This window comes from Pyrgilauda ruficollis, unplaced genomic scaffold (genome assembly GCF_017590135.1).
Source record: "Pyrgilauda ruficollis isolate IOZ18807 unplaced genomic scaffold, ASM1759013v1 scaffold24, whole genome shotgun sequence".
Lineage (NCBI taxonomy): Eukaryota > Metazoa > Chordata > Aves > Passeriformes > Passeridae > Pyrgilauda > Pyrgilauda ruficollis.
In genome coordinates, this window is record NW_024523648.1 from 6,646,848 (window position 1) to 6,667,016 (window position 20,169).

The 20,169-nt window shown below is 40.3% G+C and overlaps 1 protein-coding gene across 9 annotated transcripts in view; it reads left to right on the forward strand.

Annotated features, from left to right (window-relative positions):
• Positions 1-1,353: 1,353 nt before the first annotated feature.
• The window catches only part of EYA4 (EYA transcriptional coactivator and phosphatase 4), a 141,365-nt gene continuing 122,549 nt past the window's right edge, over positions 1,354-20,169 (forward strand). For 2 of the 9 annotated variants that reach the window (XM_041470014.1, XM_041470020.1), the window contains exons 1-2: positions 1,354-1,510; positions 19,162-19,264. In XM_041470014.1, coding sequence (XP_041325948.1) covers positions 19,232-19,264 — 33 coding nt within the window. In that variant the 5' untranslated portion in view covers positions 1,354-1,510; positions 19,162-19,231. The other 7 variants (XM_041470012.1, XM_041470009.1, XM_041470013.1 and 4 more) reach the window with 7 other exon arrangements.

Consider the following 20,169-nt stretch of genomic DNA (forward strand, 5'->3'; position numbering starts at 1 on the left):
ACGAAAATTATGAAATTCATAGGCTTGAGTAAAGTTAAATAGCTCTAAATAGTATCACCAAATGCAAAGTGAGAAAAGAGAAGGCAGGTAGGAAAGAATTTTCTCAAATCCATACTTTTTTCCCCCCTCCTTTCAGGTGACTTGCTGACCTCAAAAGCTTCTAACATTCATGACTTCTGAAGCCCAAGACTTTTCTCTCACATCTCTCTCCAAGTATAGGGCCTAACTTTTGCCTCCTCTTTTAAATCTTTTACTTAGACCCTTTGGAGAGTGAAGTTAACTTGACAGAAAGAGGGTGATGCAGCTGGTTGAACAAGAGCCACTCAATCCACTCAGTGAAACTATAGTCAGAAGATAATACAAGGTGAAGGGTAAGAGTATGAAATGTGACTAAGCAATTAGGGATTTTCTTCCGCTTCCCCACACAATGGAGCAAAGAGGACCAAATGCAGCTGCTGAATTTCTTGCAGAGAAGAGTATTCAGTTTCAGAGCAGGAAAGGACTTTGCCTTCATCCACACTGAGAGAAAGGAGACAAATGTATCCTATAAAAGGGTATGCCAACCAGTCCTGTCTTGCAGCACTTGATCATACTTGATCATTCAAACTCAAGATTATAGTGTTGGCTTCTTCTAGAAAAAAAAAAAGACAAAGGGAAGAAATGAAGTGCAGACTTCACTACCTGTACTCCAGCGGATTGACATTAATCAATCCTACCCTTCAGGGCCCCCTCCTTTGCTCCCATCACTACTAACTGCAGATGTCAGGGAGTAGTGAAGGCAAAAGGTCCAGGCCCCGGGCTGTGAGGCCGAGGACCGCGGGAGGGACACTTTGGAATAGTCTGGCGGCCGGGTCAGCCGGCGGTCCGTGCCCGCCGCGGTGTTCCGAGCGCGGGGCAGGGCAGCGGCGGCGGGCTGAGCGGGGCAGCGGGGCTGAGCGGGGCAGCGGGGCTGAGCGGGGCAGCGGCGGTGGGCAGCGGGGCTGCCGTGCCGAGAGGGGCCGGCACAGGGAGCACCCCTGCGGCAGCTCCCGGCACAAGTGCGGAGCGGCGCCCCGGGGCTGCGCTGGCTGCCGGCTCCTCGCCCCTTACCTCCGCGCTCCCGGGACGGCCTTTTTGGGCGGGAGGGCGGGAGGGGGTTACCTTTTCTTAGGGAAGTCCCGTCCCTTGCCAGGGAAACTTTTTACGTTCCTGTGCGTGAGAGGCAACTAGTTGCACTTACTGAAGTGCGAGGAGTGTTTGGCTTCTCCCGTACCAGCCTCCTCCTCCATCTATCCACCCCCCCCCCCCCCCCCCCCCCTCCCGTCCCGAATTTCGCCTCCCGTTTTGCTCTGAGTTGCTCTTTATTTGTGTGTGGAGAAAGGGGTGGGGGGGGACGACTTGTAGGGGGGATGTTCTGTTTTGGCCAGAGGAACAGTGCAAAAGGGGAGCCTCGGCTCGGAGAAGATACAAGAATAAATAAATAAGGAGCGGCCCTAAAATAAAGGTAGCAGCATATCCCGGCAGCTAGAAGGTGAGTGCCTGTGACTTCCCCGTCCCCGCATCTCCCTCCCACCCCTTCTGCTCGGAGGTGGAGGAAACGGGTTCCCTGTCGCATGTGCATGTGTCCGTGGAGGGGGTGTGTGCGTCTGCTTGTATTTAGCGTTTATTTAGCACTGTTTTCATGTCGGTTCGATGACAGCAACAGCAACAACAAAAACAAAGTTGCTGTAAAACAAATGTGATGGGAGGGAGCAGCGGAGCCGTCCGTCGCGGGACGGAGACAAGCTTTTACACCGGCCCCACGCGAGTTTAATTGCAAAAAACCAAACTGGTTTTCCGTGCGGACGGGGCGACTTTATCCACGCCCAGCCGGACTTTCTGCCTCACTCCAGGTGATGTTCCCCGCTGTTTTGCCCTCACCGCTCTTCGGCAGGGTGCTACCGGGGCTGCTGGGGTAAGCCCCAAGACAGGAGCAAGCCGCGAAGGCTGCCGTCGCATTGTTCCCGCTTGCGCCTCCCGCCCACTCCCGGTGCGGCGGAAACGGGGGGCCCGGGCTGAGCCCCACGAGCGGCCGGGGGCTGCCGGCCCGCATGGGGTGGGCGACAGGGCTCTGCCGGCCGCCAGTCGCTCTGCCGACCGCCTGCCCTTGCGAGGGCCGACGGCGGGGCCAGCAGCAGCTTGACCGGAGGCTGTGAGGAAACATTTCTGGTGGCGGCGTCCCCTTCGGACAGAGCGGCATGAAAACGCGTAGGGATGGCAGTCCCTTCCCGAAAGCCCCGCTCCTCCAGCGAGGGCCCGGGCAGCGCGGGGGCGAGGCAGCCCGGCCGGGACGCGGGGAGTCGCGGGGTTCCGCCGCCCGCCCCCGCCCCGCGCTGCCCGGCGCCGGCAGCGCTCGGGGGTCTCCGCTGCCCGCCTGCCCCGGGGCGGAGCGCTGCGGGCGTGCCGCGCTCGGGGTGCCGGCGGACGGGACACGCTGCTTCCCCCTGCCTCCCGGCCGGCAGCCATCGCGGGGGCTCCGGCGGACACTTTTTCGAGTGTCCGAAGGGACCGGGGACAGCGCTGCCCGTTGTTTTTGTTCCTCTCCGTTTCCTCTCCCTGGGGGATGTCTCTTGCCCTTCCCCTCCCCCGTCCTGTCTTGTTTTTCTTGCGGTTTAAAGACAAAACGTTGCATTTTCGGGTCGTCCCACCGCGCCCCCGCCCCCGCCGCGGTCTCCTCTGAGCCGGAGGACGGGGCACGGGGAAGCCCCGGCGCGGGGGTCCCGCCGCCTTTTCCACCGGCGATGCGGAGACTTGTGTTTTGGTTAGAAAGCGTTTCCACGTGGGTAAGCCTTGTGTGTTCGTGTGTGTGTGTGTGCGCGCGGGTGTGTGCGCGTACTTGATCCTCGAGGAGGTAACAGGATTCTCCGTGTTCAAAACCATTGGGCCATTAATCTCCTTCTCCTGCTGTCATTACAGACACTTCCAAAGTCAGATACCCGCGGAGAGCCGCCAGCTGCCTTTCACACGGCGGTTCTCCCGAGCCGCGGGGGCTCCGCGCCGTGCCCGGCCGGACACGGGGCTGCACGGGGAGCAGCCCCGCGGCGCCTTCCGTCGGGAAGGGAGAGCGGGATCCCACGGCATCTCCGCTGCCAATCGGTAGTTGGCATCTAAAGTTTCATTTACATTTATGAAACTGCCGCTCCGAGCCAAGCAGGCGCGCTGCTGCCGGCTCCGTAGCCGCGGGCAGGGCTTGCAGCCGAGCGCACGGAGGGACGCGCTGGGCTCACGCGTGGCGGTGTGAAATAGCTGGTATTGACAAAAACCCTGGGACGCGCGCTGTAGCAGACAAGGGAGCGACTTGGCCGGTTCCAGTTTGAGTATGAAGTCATGCTAGAACAGTAAGGAACCAGTTTTTACAGTTTTCTGAGTTTTGTTTTACGTGTTTCATTTGCGGAGACTAGAAAGCGTATCTAAGGTAAACTAATCAGCAGTTTAGATTTAGAGGGAGTTATACAAAGAAGGCATCTTTTCTGTTTGGCAAATAGGTTTTCTGGTCTGACCTCGGAGTTTGATGTTAGAAGCATGTACTTTGCAATAAAGCTCAGGCCGTATCTTTGTTTCATTTCCCTAACAGTCAGAAGTAAGTTTCGCAAAATTGCCGTGGGTTTCACTCTTCCCCTGGCATTTCTGAAAATGCTGCCGAATAACAAATGCTTGCATACTTGCAATATATATCATACTGTGAGTAAAATTTCCATGCAGACTTAAATTTCTCTCTCTTCCAGGTGATTCTTTCTCTGTTTGACATCTAACATTAGCTGGGCTATGTCTGAAACAGCTCTTTTTGAGTTGGTTTTTTTTTTTTTTTTTTTTTAAGTGCGGTATTTATGTTACCAAATGTCCTTCAACCAAATTTAATAGAAATGAAAGTGGAGTATGTTGACAAATCTTTTCTGTATCTCTGCTCAGATAATTTGTATGCAGTTATTAATTGTTACATGTGTATGGTGGTACTGATAATAAATTTAGTTGAAGGTTACTCTTGATGGATTTGTATTTATTAATGGCCTCACAATACTTTGCAGTATAAATTCATTCTGTATGGGTAATGTCGATGAAATAAATGAATCCTAAACAAGCAATGTATTGAGTAAGGCACTGGTGGGTTCTCAATTAGTTGCAGTTCCCAGTTAAAGTATTTCAAACAAGGCAACTGTAGAAATACAGCTATAGATAGTATCATGTGGCATATTTTTAGCATCTGATGCAAGTGTTAAAGTTTAACTCTTTAAACTTTATGCAACTCTTTAAACTTTATGCAAGTCCTAGAATTAATGTTAAATATTGGCATTTAGGGAATGAAAGGTACCTGTCTGTTTCCTTGATGAACTGGTGGTATTGGATGATGTTGTGTGCAATCCTCTCTTGTTAAAATTTAAACAGCATTTTGCTCTCTTAAATACGAAAGTTACCACAGAAAGAAAAAAATAAATTCCTGGAATTTCTGTTAAACGCTCTGGGACACAGCTATTCATTTTTTTCTGTGTTATCTTTTTCCTTCTTGAAAGTAGGGATTTTATTAACTCAGGGTAACGCAGGTCTCCCTTTTTATAAGGAGCGTTTATTCAGCATACTTCTATATTGCAGCTGCTGATCATATTTCATAGAGCTGTTAAAGCACTTAAAACCTAAAATTAGGTACTGTCTGGTAGTAAATATTTCAAATCGCTCCTTAAAGAAACGGGCTTAAAAAAGAGACATTTTAAAATATATCGTTGAGAAGAAGTAATCTTGCATTGCTTTTACTCAATGCAATACCAATCTAAATCAGTGATTTCAACACAGCGTACTTTTTCGTTAGGTTTTCTTCATCTCCTGGATTTTTATTGTGATTTTATGCTGGCTTTATTTAATATCATAACCAGCTACTTTGCTCAAGCTATGTTTATGATGGCAATGTTTGAATTAACAGGTGTCAAATTAACTTCTAACATACCTGTGCTTCCAGTGAGTATTCTTGTGATACTGAGAACTGAAACGTAAGTTTCCTTGCTTCCTGGTGTGCATGTTTCTGGCTGTTAGTTGCAGAAGGTGTACACTTGGTTTTTTTCCCAGATTTTGGATGAGACTATTTACAGTATTTACAGATTATTTACAGTATTTTCCAATTGGGGGGTGGGGTTAGGTTTGTTTTTTAGTTGAGCACAGGAATAGGTTTATTTGCTCAATAGCTTTCTTTTTTGGTACTGTCAGGGTTTACAGAAAGATGCAAACACAGGGACATCAGACTGACAGACATATGTCAGGTTGGTGGAGTATTTTTAAAGCTTTTTGGAAGTTCACCACTAAACCAAGTCTGGTAGCAGCAACACTCAGATGTCTTTGCTTTTTTCTTTGTACTTGAGAATCCAGTAGTATTTCTGCTGTCTAATATATCTGTAATCTTCCTGACATTTTGTGTTAAAAAATCCCTGCATTTATGGTATGCGACTGGAAGAAGAATGTTGATATTCAGTCATTGATGGAGAGGTTTATAAGTATACCTAATAAGTGCTATTTTTCTTTTTTGGATTTAAATATTGTGTAAATGTGTGTCCAACTTAACCTTTTTCTGTCATTGAAAAGCGCTAATTGATCTTGCTGACCCTGACATAATAGTATAGTTTGATATTCGAAACCTTTCAGCTTTGGCATGGCCTTTTTATCACCCCTGAGATTTCAGGGCATGGTTCTACTGAAGGCATAAACTGCTTCTCTTTGAAAAATTAAATAAAAATGGTTATTAAAAATAAATTATGGTCTTTTAAAGTCAGTAGATGTTTTACCTATCAAAGACTCAGGCTTTACAATATACATTAAAAACTTCTGATTTACTTGTATGTATTAGGTGACATTTTTGACGTTGCTGTACAGAAATCAGATTTTTATGAAATAATTTTTGGCCAATTCCATACTTCTGTGTTGCAGTGTTATTAAATCTGTCATTAAATCAGAAGTGGTTAAAGGAACTTGGACGCAATTTGCAATGCAAAAGCTCAGATAAGAAGAGTGCTCATATGTCAAATAAATAATAAAATCTATTTGAAAAGGCAGTAAAACTCACATTTTTAGTCTACATTGTAGTTTGCAATGCTGCCAGAAGGATTGCTTTTGGGATGCCTGTAATATAGGACCTTAAAGGCAAAAGCTATTTTAAAGAATTTTCTTCTTTTTATCTCTAAGCCTGAAAAATGTGTCGAATAGCTGGCTGCCTTTTTGCTCTAATGTTAAACAGTGAAAATTACTTTGATGATTGATTATCCTATATTGAAATGTATCACTGGGCAGTCTCAGTCACAGGATTGTATAGGCTAGTCATTAGGCTTTGGAGCAAAATGTCAAATGCTAATGGCTGTCTGAGGAATACTAAAGTTTAAGCATTGTATTTTCAATTTGTTAAAAATTTCCTTATTTCTCCAAGGGAATATTATAATGGCTAGTGATTATCTTCAGAGCCTCTCACTCCATAAGCCACAGAGACTTTTTCGGTTTTAGGCTGTTAGGCTTGGGTAGTAGACACTAAAGTTTGAGTTAGGCTGCAATTACCATGGATTTGAAAAGAAGTAATTTGGAGGATTTCTATGCATAAATTAATGTCTATGGCTTTTTCCTAGAACTAAATAAATACTATTACAGTGATTTTTCATTGAGCAGCTATCTGTAGAACTGCAGTGGAGGGCAGTTCTGTTGGATGTAATTTAAATGCTGTCTCTGAAGAACTCAGTCTGCCTCGGCTGACTGAATACTCTCTTTGCACTAGGGTTGTGCTGGGCTATACAAAATTTGACTAATTTGGAGCAGAAAATTACAAAAAAGACCTCCGAAGGCAACCTGATATTTACACAAAGACTGATTTTTGCATAGGTGTTAACTTATTACTTATGTGATTTAGTTAATATGCACTAGATTTTTTGTCAGCATTAAAATGAAATACTATTGTGTTGTGACCCAGTTTATGCTTACATTCTCAGCAGTGAAAAAATTACTGCTGCCTTTTTTTTTTTTTAATTGGGTAGATCAGCGTAACTAGTCTGCTCTTGACATATATATAATTAAACCACAAAAACCTACATTAAAATACCATGAAGGGTCTGATTTAGACCATAAAAGTAAAAGAAACACAGAGCTGAGTTTGCAATTTTTCAAATAATTCTCCTCTATGACTATGTGTATATAAGTATTGAAATCAATGCTGGTGCATGAGGTAATTGGAAACTTAACTTGATGTTTTGTGCCAGATCCTTAGCTGTTGCAAATTGGAGTAGGAATGCTGAAATTACTGGAGTGGTCTCACATTATGCCAGATGAGTATCTAGTCCTCTATTCTTAGTTCAGTCTCCTCTTTTCGTGAGGTATTGCAATATGCATTATATGTGTGAGATCACATGCACAGAGAAGTGATCCTGCAATACTTAGGAAAATAAAAAGAGAATGAAGTATAAATGTCCAAATTGTATATTTTTTTCTTCCATTTCAAGGCACTTTCGTATTCCTGTGTTCAAACTTTTTTTTGTAGCATTTTATACATGACCACAGAAATGCCTTTTACAGTACTTTTGAAAATCATGCATTTAGAAATATTGCTAATTATCTGTATTTTTTAAAGTTCTGTTAAGGCAACTTTGTTGCTCAAAGAAATGAGTAATTAGGTTGTGCTTGTTCAGGGACATTTCATGAATTCCAAGCCTATTCAATCAAAGGCGTGAAGTCCATATTAAATCCCATCTGGATGTTTCTTTTTATTCACTGTAGTGTATTCCCAGAACATCATAGAGAATGAAGTTTACCTTACTCCCACGAGACAGCAGCTAAACCAGCTTCTGTACACTTCAGTTTATGCATCCTGACATCATGTTCCATATGAGGTCTTTCTTCCAGCTCTCCCGAGTGTCCCAGCGTAGACGTGGTCTCACAAAACCAGGCACATCTCAGGGAGATTATGCACATTTCCTTGCCAAGTTCTAGTAATGCAACTCAGACTCAGCCTAGTATTTCTCTTCTGGTCCTCTTAGCACAGAGAACTGGGAAGTTGAGAACTAATAGGGCTAAATGATAAATAAGTTTTTACAAATGCAGTGATTATATTCTGGGATAGGGACTTGAAAATAACATTTCTTGGTACCCCAAGGCAAGATTTAAACTGTGGTAGGTTTTCCAAATAGGAAGACAAAAGTACTTTTCCACTCAGCCACTTATTTTTATGTTTATTCTAATCTGGCAAGGTAGAAGGATCTAACATAATGATCAAATTAATTTTTTTTCAGTTAATTTCACCTTCAGAGAAGCATTTTTTGTGTTCAAAGTACCATCTGAATACTGTGCAGCAGTATGTCTGGGAGTTACCTGCAACATGAGGTCTTTCAGCTGAAATGGCTAGATGATGTGTTTCCTAGTAATTTCTGGTATCTAGTTAGCTATGTTTCAGCTTGTTTTCCAATTTTCTGACTAAATGATAGTCTGATTTCTCCAAGGGCTAGATGAGCAGTCATATTTTTGGCATAAAACAAATGAAATAGAAGAGTTTGCTCCCTGGTAGTTGTGAAACTGCCCAGCTTTTTGAAGGAAGTCCAGGATTGGAACAACAGCTTGCGAGATGCTGTCAAATCGGGATTAAGTTTGAAATAGTTTGATTGTAAGGTCCGTAGGAAGAGGTCCAGCATTTTGCTCTGTTTTTACATCATTATCTAGGGGTATTGGTTCATATAAGCATCAATAGCAGTAACCTCATGTGTGGCTAACCCTATCTGAAGTCCTGCTTCCATCTGTTTCCTGCAGTGGAGGACAAAAGCGTGAAGCCGTGGTTTCACATTTGGTGGCAGCGCTTCTAAAGCAGCCCCTTAACCCGCCTCTGCCGGCCACTCGTTTAAGTTGGATCCACTCTTGCTGTGGTTCACAAACAGCTGTGCTGGCAGCGAGGCAAAGGTCGGAATGAGTGGCAGCACCCGAGCTGCTGAGCCTGGCAGCGGTGCTGCAGAAATAGCTGCAGAACCACAGTCTCCGTTACCTAATCTGCCACCTCTATTAACTGAAGTGCAGGGTCAAGTCTGTGGGATAGGTGGAATTTTTCAGAATGAAAACATTGTCTACAAAAATCATCCCTTGATCTTTAATCAAAAGGTTGTGTTGATGCAGGGATTTTTGAGTAAAATCGAAGTAGCTGCCAATAATTGGCAGATACAAGTGCAAGTTAAAACAATAGGGAAAGTACTGGGGCCTTTGGAGGGGATAACTGTGATTTTCTTGAAGGAAGTTCAGACGTGATACCAGACAACAGAACTTTTCCAGATCTTTGCACTGCTGTCCAAAAGCTGGGCTTGCAGGGAGCAGGCGGAGCATAACTTCACCAGAAGTAGGACGTCACTGCCAAGGGCTGCAGTGCTCGTGACAGGCTGCATTCTTTTATCACTATTCCTGGGGAAAGAAGTGCAATAATTTCTCAGAAGTGGCCATTACATAGCTGTCACTGTAGACAAGTGCTTAATTTATGGCAAGTATTTTTTATTAGTCTCCACTGTCACAAAGTATTAACTTACAGGCTATCACGTTCCAAATGCCTTTTTTTTATGTTGTTCCCGTATAACACTGAAATATGCATACTGTACCACATCATGGGTTTATGAACACTCAAGCAAGCCAAACCAGTGATATTATTTTTGATGTGAGTACAAGTTTGATTTCCAAAGATAAGTGTAGTGATGTAATAAAGTTCTGTAAGTCTGTCTTGAGTTGACATGACTTTTTGATTAATAAAGTTGAGGGATACAAAATCAACTTGGCACAAATGAAATGGATTAAGCAGCAAACTAAAGCATAGATTTCACAAATAGTTACTTGTTAATGAGTCTTTAAAAAGTGTGCTATTACAAAGGGTTTTTCAGGGGGCAATCATAAAATCAAAACCTATTTATTATTTTACCAGTGACACCAAGATTAGTAAGTTCTACAAGAAGTAATACCCTTGATTAGAACAATTGGTGACATAATAAAAGATATTTTTCTTCTTACAAGCTTCCTTATACTTCTCTTGTTAGACTGTAATGCCTAAAGTGCTGCTACTACAAAGACCGAGGGATGGGTAAATAATGATGAGAGCAGATTGATGAGAATAGTCTGACTCATTGAGCAAACTGAGAGCAAGCAAACAGTATATACTTCACTACAAGCCAGCAGTTTATTAAAAAAAAACAACAAAAAACAAATAAACAACGAATGGAGGCCATAGAAAATTATAATGATGGTATTGAAGCCAAAAAAGGAGTAGAAACTTAAACTAAGTACTCAGCGGAGTAAGAGGGCTTACATTAGCTATGTAGGTTGTATGAGTGCATCTACTAATGCAAAGCTGTACCCTTTCCTAGCTTTAGAAAGGAAGCTTTCAAAAATTGGAGGTTTCAGATTTAAGACCAAAGGAGTAATTAAACATTGGAAGATGTTTCTTCCAGGGAATTAACAAATTTTAGTTGACCAAAGGAGAGTGTAACACAGTTTGATCACAGCTAATAAATATGTAAATGAGGAAATGTAGTAAAGGACGCATTGTCAAAGCACTTGTTTTAGTTAAAATCTGAGAATACCTGTTTTTTACAATTACTTTGTGTGGCACACTTACTGCTGGCTCATAGTAAAAGAGATTTGCCTGTAGGATTGCAAGGTGTTCCATGGATGTCACAACATTTCAGTTGCCTATGGGGACTGCTGATGGGTCAGGAGCCGAAATGAGTGCAGATAGCTCATGTGAGGATCAGCAGCATAAAAGTGTAGATTACACAGGACATCTGGTATGGGGTTTTGCATTTTCTTTGTGCTGGACAAAGGTGGTACACAGAAAATTTTCTACTTTCAGTCATTGTGTTCTGATGGTTTCAGTTTGACTTGATGGCTGCGGTGCAGCAGGGTTAGTTTTGGTGAGTAATAATTCTGTTCTGTCAGAAAGCTGCATGCTGGCACCAGAAGGAGTTCTGTATTCTGGGACAGTTCTGCATTCACGCTTTTTGTTTTCCACTGTTCACAGAATGAAAAAAACAACAGTTTCTAAAATGCAATATTTAGGAGTTACTGACAACTTTAGTTAAGAAAAAACACTTCATTTCTTCTACCAAACTGGAACCAAAGTACCCAGGTTTCTTTTCAGTTTACTTTGTATTTCTTTCTGACATTTCAAATGTTCCATTCAAGAATTTCATGTGAGACACTTGGCAATAACAGGAATAGCAGCTGTTGAGCAATGACTCTCACACCTAAAAAGGATGGGCATGCTGCAAACTTCCTTCTTCATCAGGATGTTTCTAGTATGCCTCGCAAGTGTTTGAACTTCTACGGTAACTGATTGCATCCTCATACTGCTGAATACACTCTTCAAACTGTGGCATGATTTTTAAAGCAGCTAGGATGAATAGGTAGGATGCTGTCACAGCTTTCAGGATACCATGTGGCTGGATTCTTTGCGTTAAGTTTTTTCAGCCTTATAACACTGCTGTTTGCTTTTACCTTGTGGATATGCTCATTTTAAGGTTCTCCTAAATTCTAAAATGTTCCTGGTTTAGAAATAATCTTTATTGTTATTTTATTCTTATATGTCACAAGTTTTTTATGTGTAAAGGTAAATTAGACATGTTTTTAGGGAGAGGGAATAAGAAATAATTAATATTTTCAAGTTGACAGTGTGTCTTTAAATATTCTAGCTAACAAAGTATAGGCTTTCTGTTTTCAATGGCTTGTTTATAAATAATTGAAATGTTTTCTTTGGTTTATTCACAGCTATTTCCTACAAAAAAAGCGAAGAAAATTGTCTCAGAAGTTAAACAAAATACTCTGTAGTAAAACCCAAAACCCTTTCCCTAAAAAAAATCTAGTTGTTTAAAACATTGAAATGGCCAGCTAGTAGGAAAATAAAACAAAAATTTTGATTAGAAAATTTAAAAGGATATGCTTCTATCTGTGGCCACTTGTTTGGGTTTTGTTTCTTTTCCCTGGGAACCACTTTTCTCTTCATTTTTAGGGGAACACCGTGGGATTCTAGATTAGATTTGCTTTTAAATTGAGGCCAGAAACAGTATCAGCATTTGTTTTATTCATTTCTCTCTGGAAAATTCTGTAATTGATTAATTTGGAATGAGATAAATGAGGTCTGTGTAGCTGCATGCCTTATCTAAGCATGAGTGAAGAGGTCTCTCACAGCTGGGAAGCCCCAAACATTAGTAGATTTGTAGCTCTGGTCTCTATCTTAGTAATTTCACAGTGTGTTGTGTGTTGCTAGGATAAGGGCAGTATTGTTGGGGTTAAAATTCTGTGTACTGACAAAGTTATTCATTACACAGGTGGGGATGGGAGGGGTAGGAAGAGTAGGGGAATCAGTTTTAGTCATACGTGGGTACCTGTAAAGTTGGAACCCAGAGCTGCAAAAGAGAAATGCTGCACCACCATGTTCTTTTACAAAACTGAAGTAAATGAGATCAGTGCTTGCAGTTGTTTGCCATTTGCCAGGAAGTCTTTCTGTTTAAGTCTTGCTGTTTCCCCCTTTTTTATTTGCTGCTGTATGATGGTAGAATCAGCAGGCAGATCTGTCACAGAACCTTTCTGTTTCTTACCTGGTTCACGTACCTAACTGATGCAGGGATGTCATGGTCTGTGTTTTTCTGCTTTTTTTGTCTTGGTGGCTGCTTTTGGTGCCGAATGGTTTTGTGGTGCTGTGACTTGTTTCTAAGTCGGAAGTACCTGATGTAGAGTGGCAATACCATCTTAATTTTTTTGAATAAAATGTCCACAAATGCTACACAAGCAATGCCACCCTTCAGCAAAATCAGTTCAAGGAAGCAAATTACATTAAACTGACAACAATTATACAAATATTCATTGAAGACCATGCAGAGTTTGCAAGACTGTGTCTAACAAATGTATAGTGACTTGCATGAAAGTGAAAAATTTGATGGAATTTTGAGGAGTTTTCAGTGTATTGTGGTTTGGTGGCATGAATTGTGTCTGTTTTGATTACTGTATTTAATGTCTGGCATGAATTCACGTGCTCAGAAAGGAAGATGGAAATAACAAATTATGTCACAGTTACAGATTTGGTTTTTTTGAGGAGAGGGAGAAGGTAAAAGGAAACTAGATGAGCTCAGAACTGTGAAGGTGTGGTGGATGTTGAAGATCCCATGCCTGTTCTCAACATGCATCCTAACCCAAGAAATATATATGAAAATAAATGTTGTGTTAGCAGGAACAAACACAATTTCATCTCCAGCAGGGGTTGTAGCAAGACTCTAAATCTAGTGATGTCTGACATTGCGCCTTGAAGCTTATTAATTCCAGAAGCACACTTTCTATATACATTAGAATATATACCATATAACCAGCTTAAACATATGCACGTTCTTATGCACATCCATGCTGGATATGTACTGGGATGAGGACACTGAATGGATCCTAAAGGGTGCCCTGCACAGCCCCCTCCAAGTGATCCATACAGTCACCCAAGTATTTACTGTGAAAATGAGGGGTATTTGTAGAGAAAGCAGCTGGGTGGGTCCATTTGCTTTTCAGCTCATCCTGGAAATTCCTCCTGTATTCCTTCCCCATTCACAACAGCGTATGTGGCTAAAAAAGGGTATTCGTCTGTGTTAAGTTGCATGAGCTGTTCTGTGAAATCCCAGCATAACTAAGATTATTCAGAATAAGGAGTAATCTACCTTCTCTGTTCAAGCAATGCATCTGCAAATGCAAATCGATGTAGGCAGGTGCTCAGGAGAACACAAAACCCAGGGAAGACTATTCCCTTCCATCAGGGCTTGCTGGAACTGCCTGGAGCTAAAATTGGTGCTACATGATGTTTTGGCTTTCTGTCCTCTCCACTGCATACCAAGGGCTCCGGGTGAGGAAGGAGCTCCATTTTTTAGAAGTCACTAATATAGAAGGGAGAACTGGATGTGCTACAAAGGCTTCCAGAATGCTCTAAAAGTTCTCTGAGTGTAAAATTCTCATCCTCAGCAAGCTAAAAGTGGACTGAAATCAAACTGATCCAAACACAGCCATATTTAACCCTCTAAAGAGAAGGGCCCAAGGAAGGGAAAAAGTATTAGGAGAGGAAGGGAAAGACTATATTCTCATTAATTCTCTAGTCTGTGGAGCAAGATTTGTTTCTATAATGAAATAGGAGTTTTTCAGGAGGATCATTTCACTCATATTGATATCAGATAGTAGACAACAGCTAAGGAAAGTGCCTCAGCTAAAACCTAAATACACATGCAAAATTCCTGAGCCATTTCTGCTTTCATCAAGAATCCTTCTGGAATAAGAGAAGAAAAAATTTGAGAATTAAAATAATTTAGAAATTCTGAATATATTTCTGTTCACTTGCCTGTTTTTCTTAGGGAAGAATACATGTCCCTGAAAGGGTCATACTTTCAGGATGGCTTTGTATGGCAGACAAAGTTGAAGTTCTAATAAATCAACATTTTGTTTCATTTTAATTTAGGAAATTAAAAGGATATTTTATTTTTTTGAAAATATTTTTCAAGATACTTTATTTTGTCAATGTATTTTATCTTTTTTACATTTATATTTTATCTTTTTCACATAAGACTTTCTATGATAGGCATGCAGACAACCAGAAGGATGTTTTCCTAGGTAGGAAATTACTGAATATTAGGGAGTGCCTGTTTGTTACTGCCCATTCCCTTTCCCCTGTTCCTTCAAAGAAACGGGTTTCATGAGAAACAAACAGCATGAATTAATCTAATTTAATGAGATTGCAGTATGTATGCACAAGTTTCTTGTACTGATTCTAAAACAATTTTCTCATTACCTGCCTTGCCTAATCTTTCACAGTGTCTTGAATGTGATTTATTCTACTCAGATGTTCTGTAGGAGTGATGCAAACCCAAAGTGAGACTTGCCTGAGAGACTGTGAGAGTTTGGGCCCTGAACCCATCCTCACTTACTGGGTCACATCCTGCATTCAGTGGCAGCTATTAGCACTAGTTACTGGTACTGTCACAGGTTTCTGAAGTGGAGCACTAGAAAATGAGAAATTACTCTATTTGTAGCCACTGCTCTCTTAACATTTTGACTCCCAACCTGTGGCTGTGACAGAAATGAATTCTTTTTCATGGCTGAATGAATTGTGTAAACCACAGCAGCATCCTTTTGCTAGGCTTATTACCAACACGTTTCAAAACGTGTAAAACAGTATAGCATATTTGTCTGGGATCATGAAATTTCTGAACTATATTGCCAGACCATGACATGATACAAGCTCAGAAGAACTAGGGAGCATCATGTGATACAATCTCAGTAGAAGTAGGTGTTCTTTAGATAAAACAGAATAAAATGAATGTGAAAATGTGCCCAAGATGATTATAATGCGAAAAAAAAATGTGGTAGAAACTGAGGGTAATGCTCCCCCTGCCCCTGAATTTCATTTCAGAAGACCAACTCCTAGTGGCCAAAGAGAGGACTTTCTTCCCAGTTTTTTGTTTTTTTTTTTTTTTTTTTTTTTTTTTTTGTTGAAGTGAAATGGGGGAGATTTTTTTGTCTGATGGCCAAACTCCTCTTCCAGATGATGGATTCTTCTGGGAGATCCACATCCTTGTCTGGTCAACTGGAGGGCCTGAAGCAGCCTCTGAGATACTCTTGGGAAATGTCAAGTGCTTTAAGGCTGGTTTTTACATGTGGGTCCCCAACTTCACTTTCTATCTTGAGCTTGTGGAAGTTGCAGCCCAGGATCATAGCAGGCGTCCCATAGAAAATGAAATTGCATTACATTTTCAGTCATTTATAAAGCAGTGTGCAGCAGATCCGCAAGTAGTTTATTTTCTTTAACTTATGGGTATATCTCTGGAAGGAAACACATGTTTCTCCTCATGGTCAAGTCCTGGAAGTTGCAGTTTAAATTTGATGAAGTGTTTTATTCCCCCAGATAAAAACAAATAAATAAAAAATTAGATTTAAGTGCATTTGTTGATGAGGAAAGTCAGGAATCCTCCTAATTAAGACATTTCTTAGAAAGGTAAATTTTTATCTGGGAGCATAAAACACTTCATCAGTTTTAAAGCCACATCTGCAAGGAGTGGATAAAGAGGAGAAACAGGCATTTTTCTTCATTCTGGCTTGTCTGTGAGTTTAAGACTTTTAACAACAGTTTTAAAAATATTTAAACCCAGTTAGAAACACTTGCAATATAATAGGGATAAAAGTGCCCTCCCTCCCTCTGTTTTTAATCTGGTTCTCTTGATGGAATAAACTACAAGGTTGAATTGGTAACTGGATTATTGCCTCATAAAACAGCACGAGGTTACTATTATCCTTTAATTTTATATCTTTATTAGGGAGTAATGTTGGTCTTATTTAAATCACTGACTTCTCTAATGGTTTTTCTCCCCTTTTACAAATTTATAAAACTAAACCCTAAAGGATTTGGTCTAAGTGCAATTGGCATAACTGCCATTATAAAAATCTTTGTGTTAGCAGTTGGTTATAATCAGCTGCTTTAACTGGGCTCAGAATGAAGTAGAATTTAGCTGTTGATAGGTAGAATAATACTGATAAAATATTATTTCTGAATTTTATTTCAAAAAGCTCCATTTCCAGTAAGAACTTGTGAATTTTGAGGCAGTGTGAAGTTGAACAGCAGTTCCATGGAAACTTATAATTTAGCATGTTTGTGCAAATGATGTATTAAACATATTTTGTATTTCTACAAAGATTTAAAGAAGCTTGTCTTTGTCTTGCAATTCAGTAAAGTAACTTTGAAAATTCATGAAAGTTAAGTCTTTTTTAGAGGGCGACTAATACAAGTGGCTTATTTAATGATGTATTCCAGTGAATACACCCACCTGAATTTTGGGACACAACACATACTGTGGGTGAATCATTGGCAGTTCTTAGTAAAACTCCTGTTGGATTTGTGTCATCGGGATGTATTTAAAATTTTGATACACTGGGTTTATTTTTGGAAAAATGTGACATCCATTGGTTGATCTCAGAGTGCTTTGATTAAGCATCCATCAATAGGGAAAGAAATATGGGTCTGTATGTGCTGGTGTAGCTCTGTAGTTGAGTTATCATTGAGTTTCATACAGAAAGTGAAGTATCTGCCACATTCGGTGACCGACTGACAGAATTAGGGCACTTGCTGTTTGAATGCAAGCCAGGTACTGACTTTTTAGTCAGTATACCTAGAAACTAGTAAAATAATCTCCTAAAATTTTTTTATTTTGACCATTTTTTTCTGAGAGTAATCTTACCAGTGGAATAACATGAACATACCACAAACTTTTCATTAAATCAAAGCAGATTTTATGTTCAAATTACTAATGAAATATTTTCATTTTAGTCAGAATCATCTCTGTGTTTGCAGTTGCCTCCTTTGGTTGGGACTGCTGCAGGCAATGCCATGTAGAGCTGCTTTCTCTTAAAATACCCATTGTTCATGGCAGGCTCCTTTCTGAAAATTGCCTGTAGTGGGTGTTTTAAAGAAGCCCTTCAATTCCTCTTTTAGCTTCATTGAACAAAGACTGGAGAAGATATTTACAAATACAGGAGTGTGGGCTCCACATTGACCAAAAAAAAACACGGGAAATGATTACAGTTGTGATGAAGGCATTGTGGGGGAAGACGTCGATGTCTTGGATCCCTCTGAAACTGAGAGAAGATTAAAACAATTTTGAAAAGCATTAATTATTTTCAGCTATATGATGTGGTGAAATACATGTAACATGGTTTTCTTGAAATTTGTCTTTTCCTTATGTAATATCATGGCAAAAATTAGTGAAATGTGAATGAAAATAATTTTGAAACTTAGGCAAGAGGGAAGAAAGACAGGAGGGTGTCATTTGATGGCAGGAAAAATCCAGATGAAACTTGAAAGCAAAGTAGACTGGGGCTGTGCATTTGTGTGTGTTCTAGAAAATAGAACAAAATGCAAAACAAAATGAATTTTTGGGAATTACATTTTGGGGAGTAAGTGGAGGTATGGCAAGTAGGTGGCACTTGAAATTAAGAGAGGAGGTATTCACAGGGCAATGCAGGGCAGTGGGTGAGAATATGTGGGTGCCATGGCTTGTTCCACATGGGTTCCATGACTGGTTCCTTTCAAATATTCTGCAAATGCCAATCCAGCTGTACATTTTTTATCCTTGGTTGCATTTATTAGCGCTTGCTGGTCAGAATTTAAAACAGAGATCCATAATATGTTTATATTATTGAGCATAGTCCCAGGTTATTCCTTGTAGTGCCTTCTTGATAAACAAATCTAGGTAATATTGATAAGCAAATCCAATATGTTAGGATTCCTTAACATATGTGTTTACATATTGTTTTGTTTTTTAATGTAACATGAGCTTTGGTTAATAATATGATATTGCATATATGAAATATCCCTGTCACATTTTTTTGTTCTAAATTGTGCAAATTTGCATAAGTCCAGAATGGATCTTTTTTGAGAATGCAGATTGTAATATAACCGTGTGGCTTTATAGTTACGGTTACCATGATCATTCAGAGGCTGAACTCCTGGCAAATAGAATTTTCCTATTGAAGATCTCCATATTTCATGAGAATGATTCACCCTATTAGAGAAGGTATAGACATAGCAGATAATTAGGATAATGTCTGCCATTTAGCACTTTGTAGGGAGCCGCTTGTTATAAACCACTTTGTGTATTTAATTTAATCCTAAAGGAATTTAATGAACCTTAGAGAGGGGACTTCATGCTGATAATTGCATAATAACCTATTTTTATGCCAGACACTTAATGGCTAAGAGGTTATCATTAAATGTGTATTAAGCAGTTCTGTTCTATAACTGTCTTTCTAAGATGTTCTCTCAAGGGTTATCATTTGTTGACTACTTAAACAGCTGCCTGTATTCAACATTTTAGCTTCTTTATTGGTTCGTTTTGTGGGCTCCACATTGACCAGAAGGAGCTATTTTTTCTCTTGAAGGAGCCAAAGAAAAGTCCCTGTTTCTGTTGGTATATTTTAGATAGTTCCCAAAATAATACTGAACGTGTTGAAGCACTTTACATGAAAACAGTCTTTATATGAGAACTTTGCTTCAGGTTTTAGTGAAACTACAACCTTAGTTAGGGTGTTTGTTTATTGCAGATTTGTCTTAGAAGTGAGGATATATACTAACATGTTGTTTTTTAATCTTCTCTTTTAATTTAGACTACTGAGCTGTAAATTGAAAGGAAGATAATTTTCTGCTTGTGGAGGAAAAGAAAGGTGAATAACCTCAATGGAAGACTCTCAGGATCTAAGTGAACAGTCAGTAAGTACAAATGTTGCTAAATTGAGTGGAATAAATTGAAATCTGTTCAACCAAGTTGTGTGAAAGGATTTTCCTTTGGATTTAAAAATTATAGTAAGATCTGGGGAAATCTTTCAAGCTCCTAGTTTTAAACATTTTAGTTTGTACATTAAATGGTACAAGTGGTTTTAATCTTTTTTCCCTGTTGAAAGGAACAAGGTCTTTGTTATGTAAGATTTTGCAGAACTACAGTTGTTAGAGGGATATAATTAAGCTGCATTGGAAGAATAAAATGTTATAAACATGCACAGTGATATGCCTTGTTCAAATAATTGCATTAAAATGTATCTCCGTAGTGGTCTGTCAGTTTTTCCAATTCAAGGGTTACAAAAAAACAGAAACAAATATTTCAAATGGTCAGACTGTGGCAGATGATATACAGTTGACATTTTTTCAGGATTCTCTTGGATTTCAAGGGGATTGTGAGAATTGGTAGTCTATCCCCCTGTCCCATGTCAGAGACAGAATCTTCTTTTCACTGATGACATTTCTGGGAAAAATGAGGCGGACATTTCTTCTCGTTTTTCCTTTCTTATTTTTCCTTGCCTTTAAGGATATCATCTTCAGATCTCCTCACCACCAGACTGCAGTTCTGAGGACACAGCAGGCTCTGAGCAAATTCACAATTCTCTGGGCTTGCCATCCAATGTATTGGGCTTCTTAGCATCTTAATTTTCTGCTGTTTCTTACTGCTCACAACAGGGACACATTTGCCAGTACCATGGTCCCTACGATTCTCAGCTTGGACTTAGTGTACTAAAGATGAACAAAGGGATTTAGTATTTCTATTTCTGACATGCTGAAGGAGGTTACCCACAGACCTCCATCAATAAACCTGTTTGTGTATATATATATGTATATATATA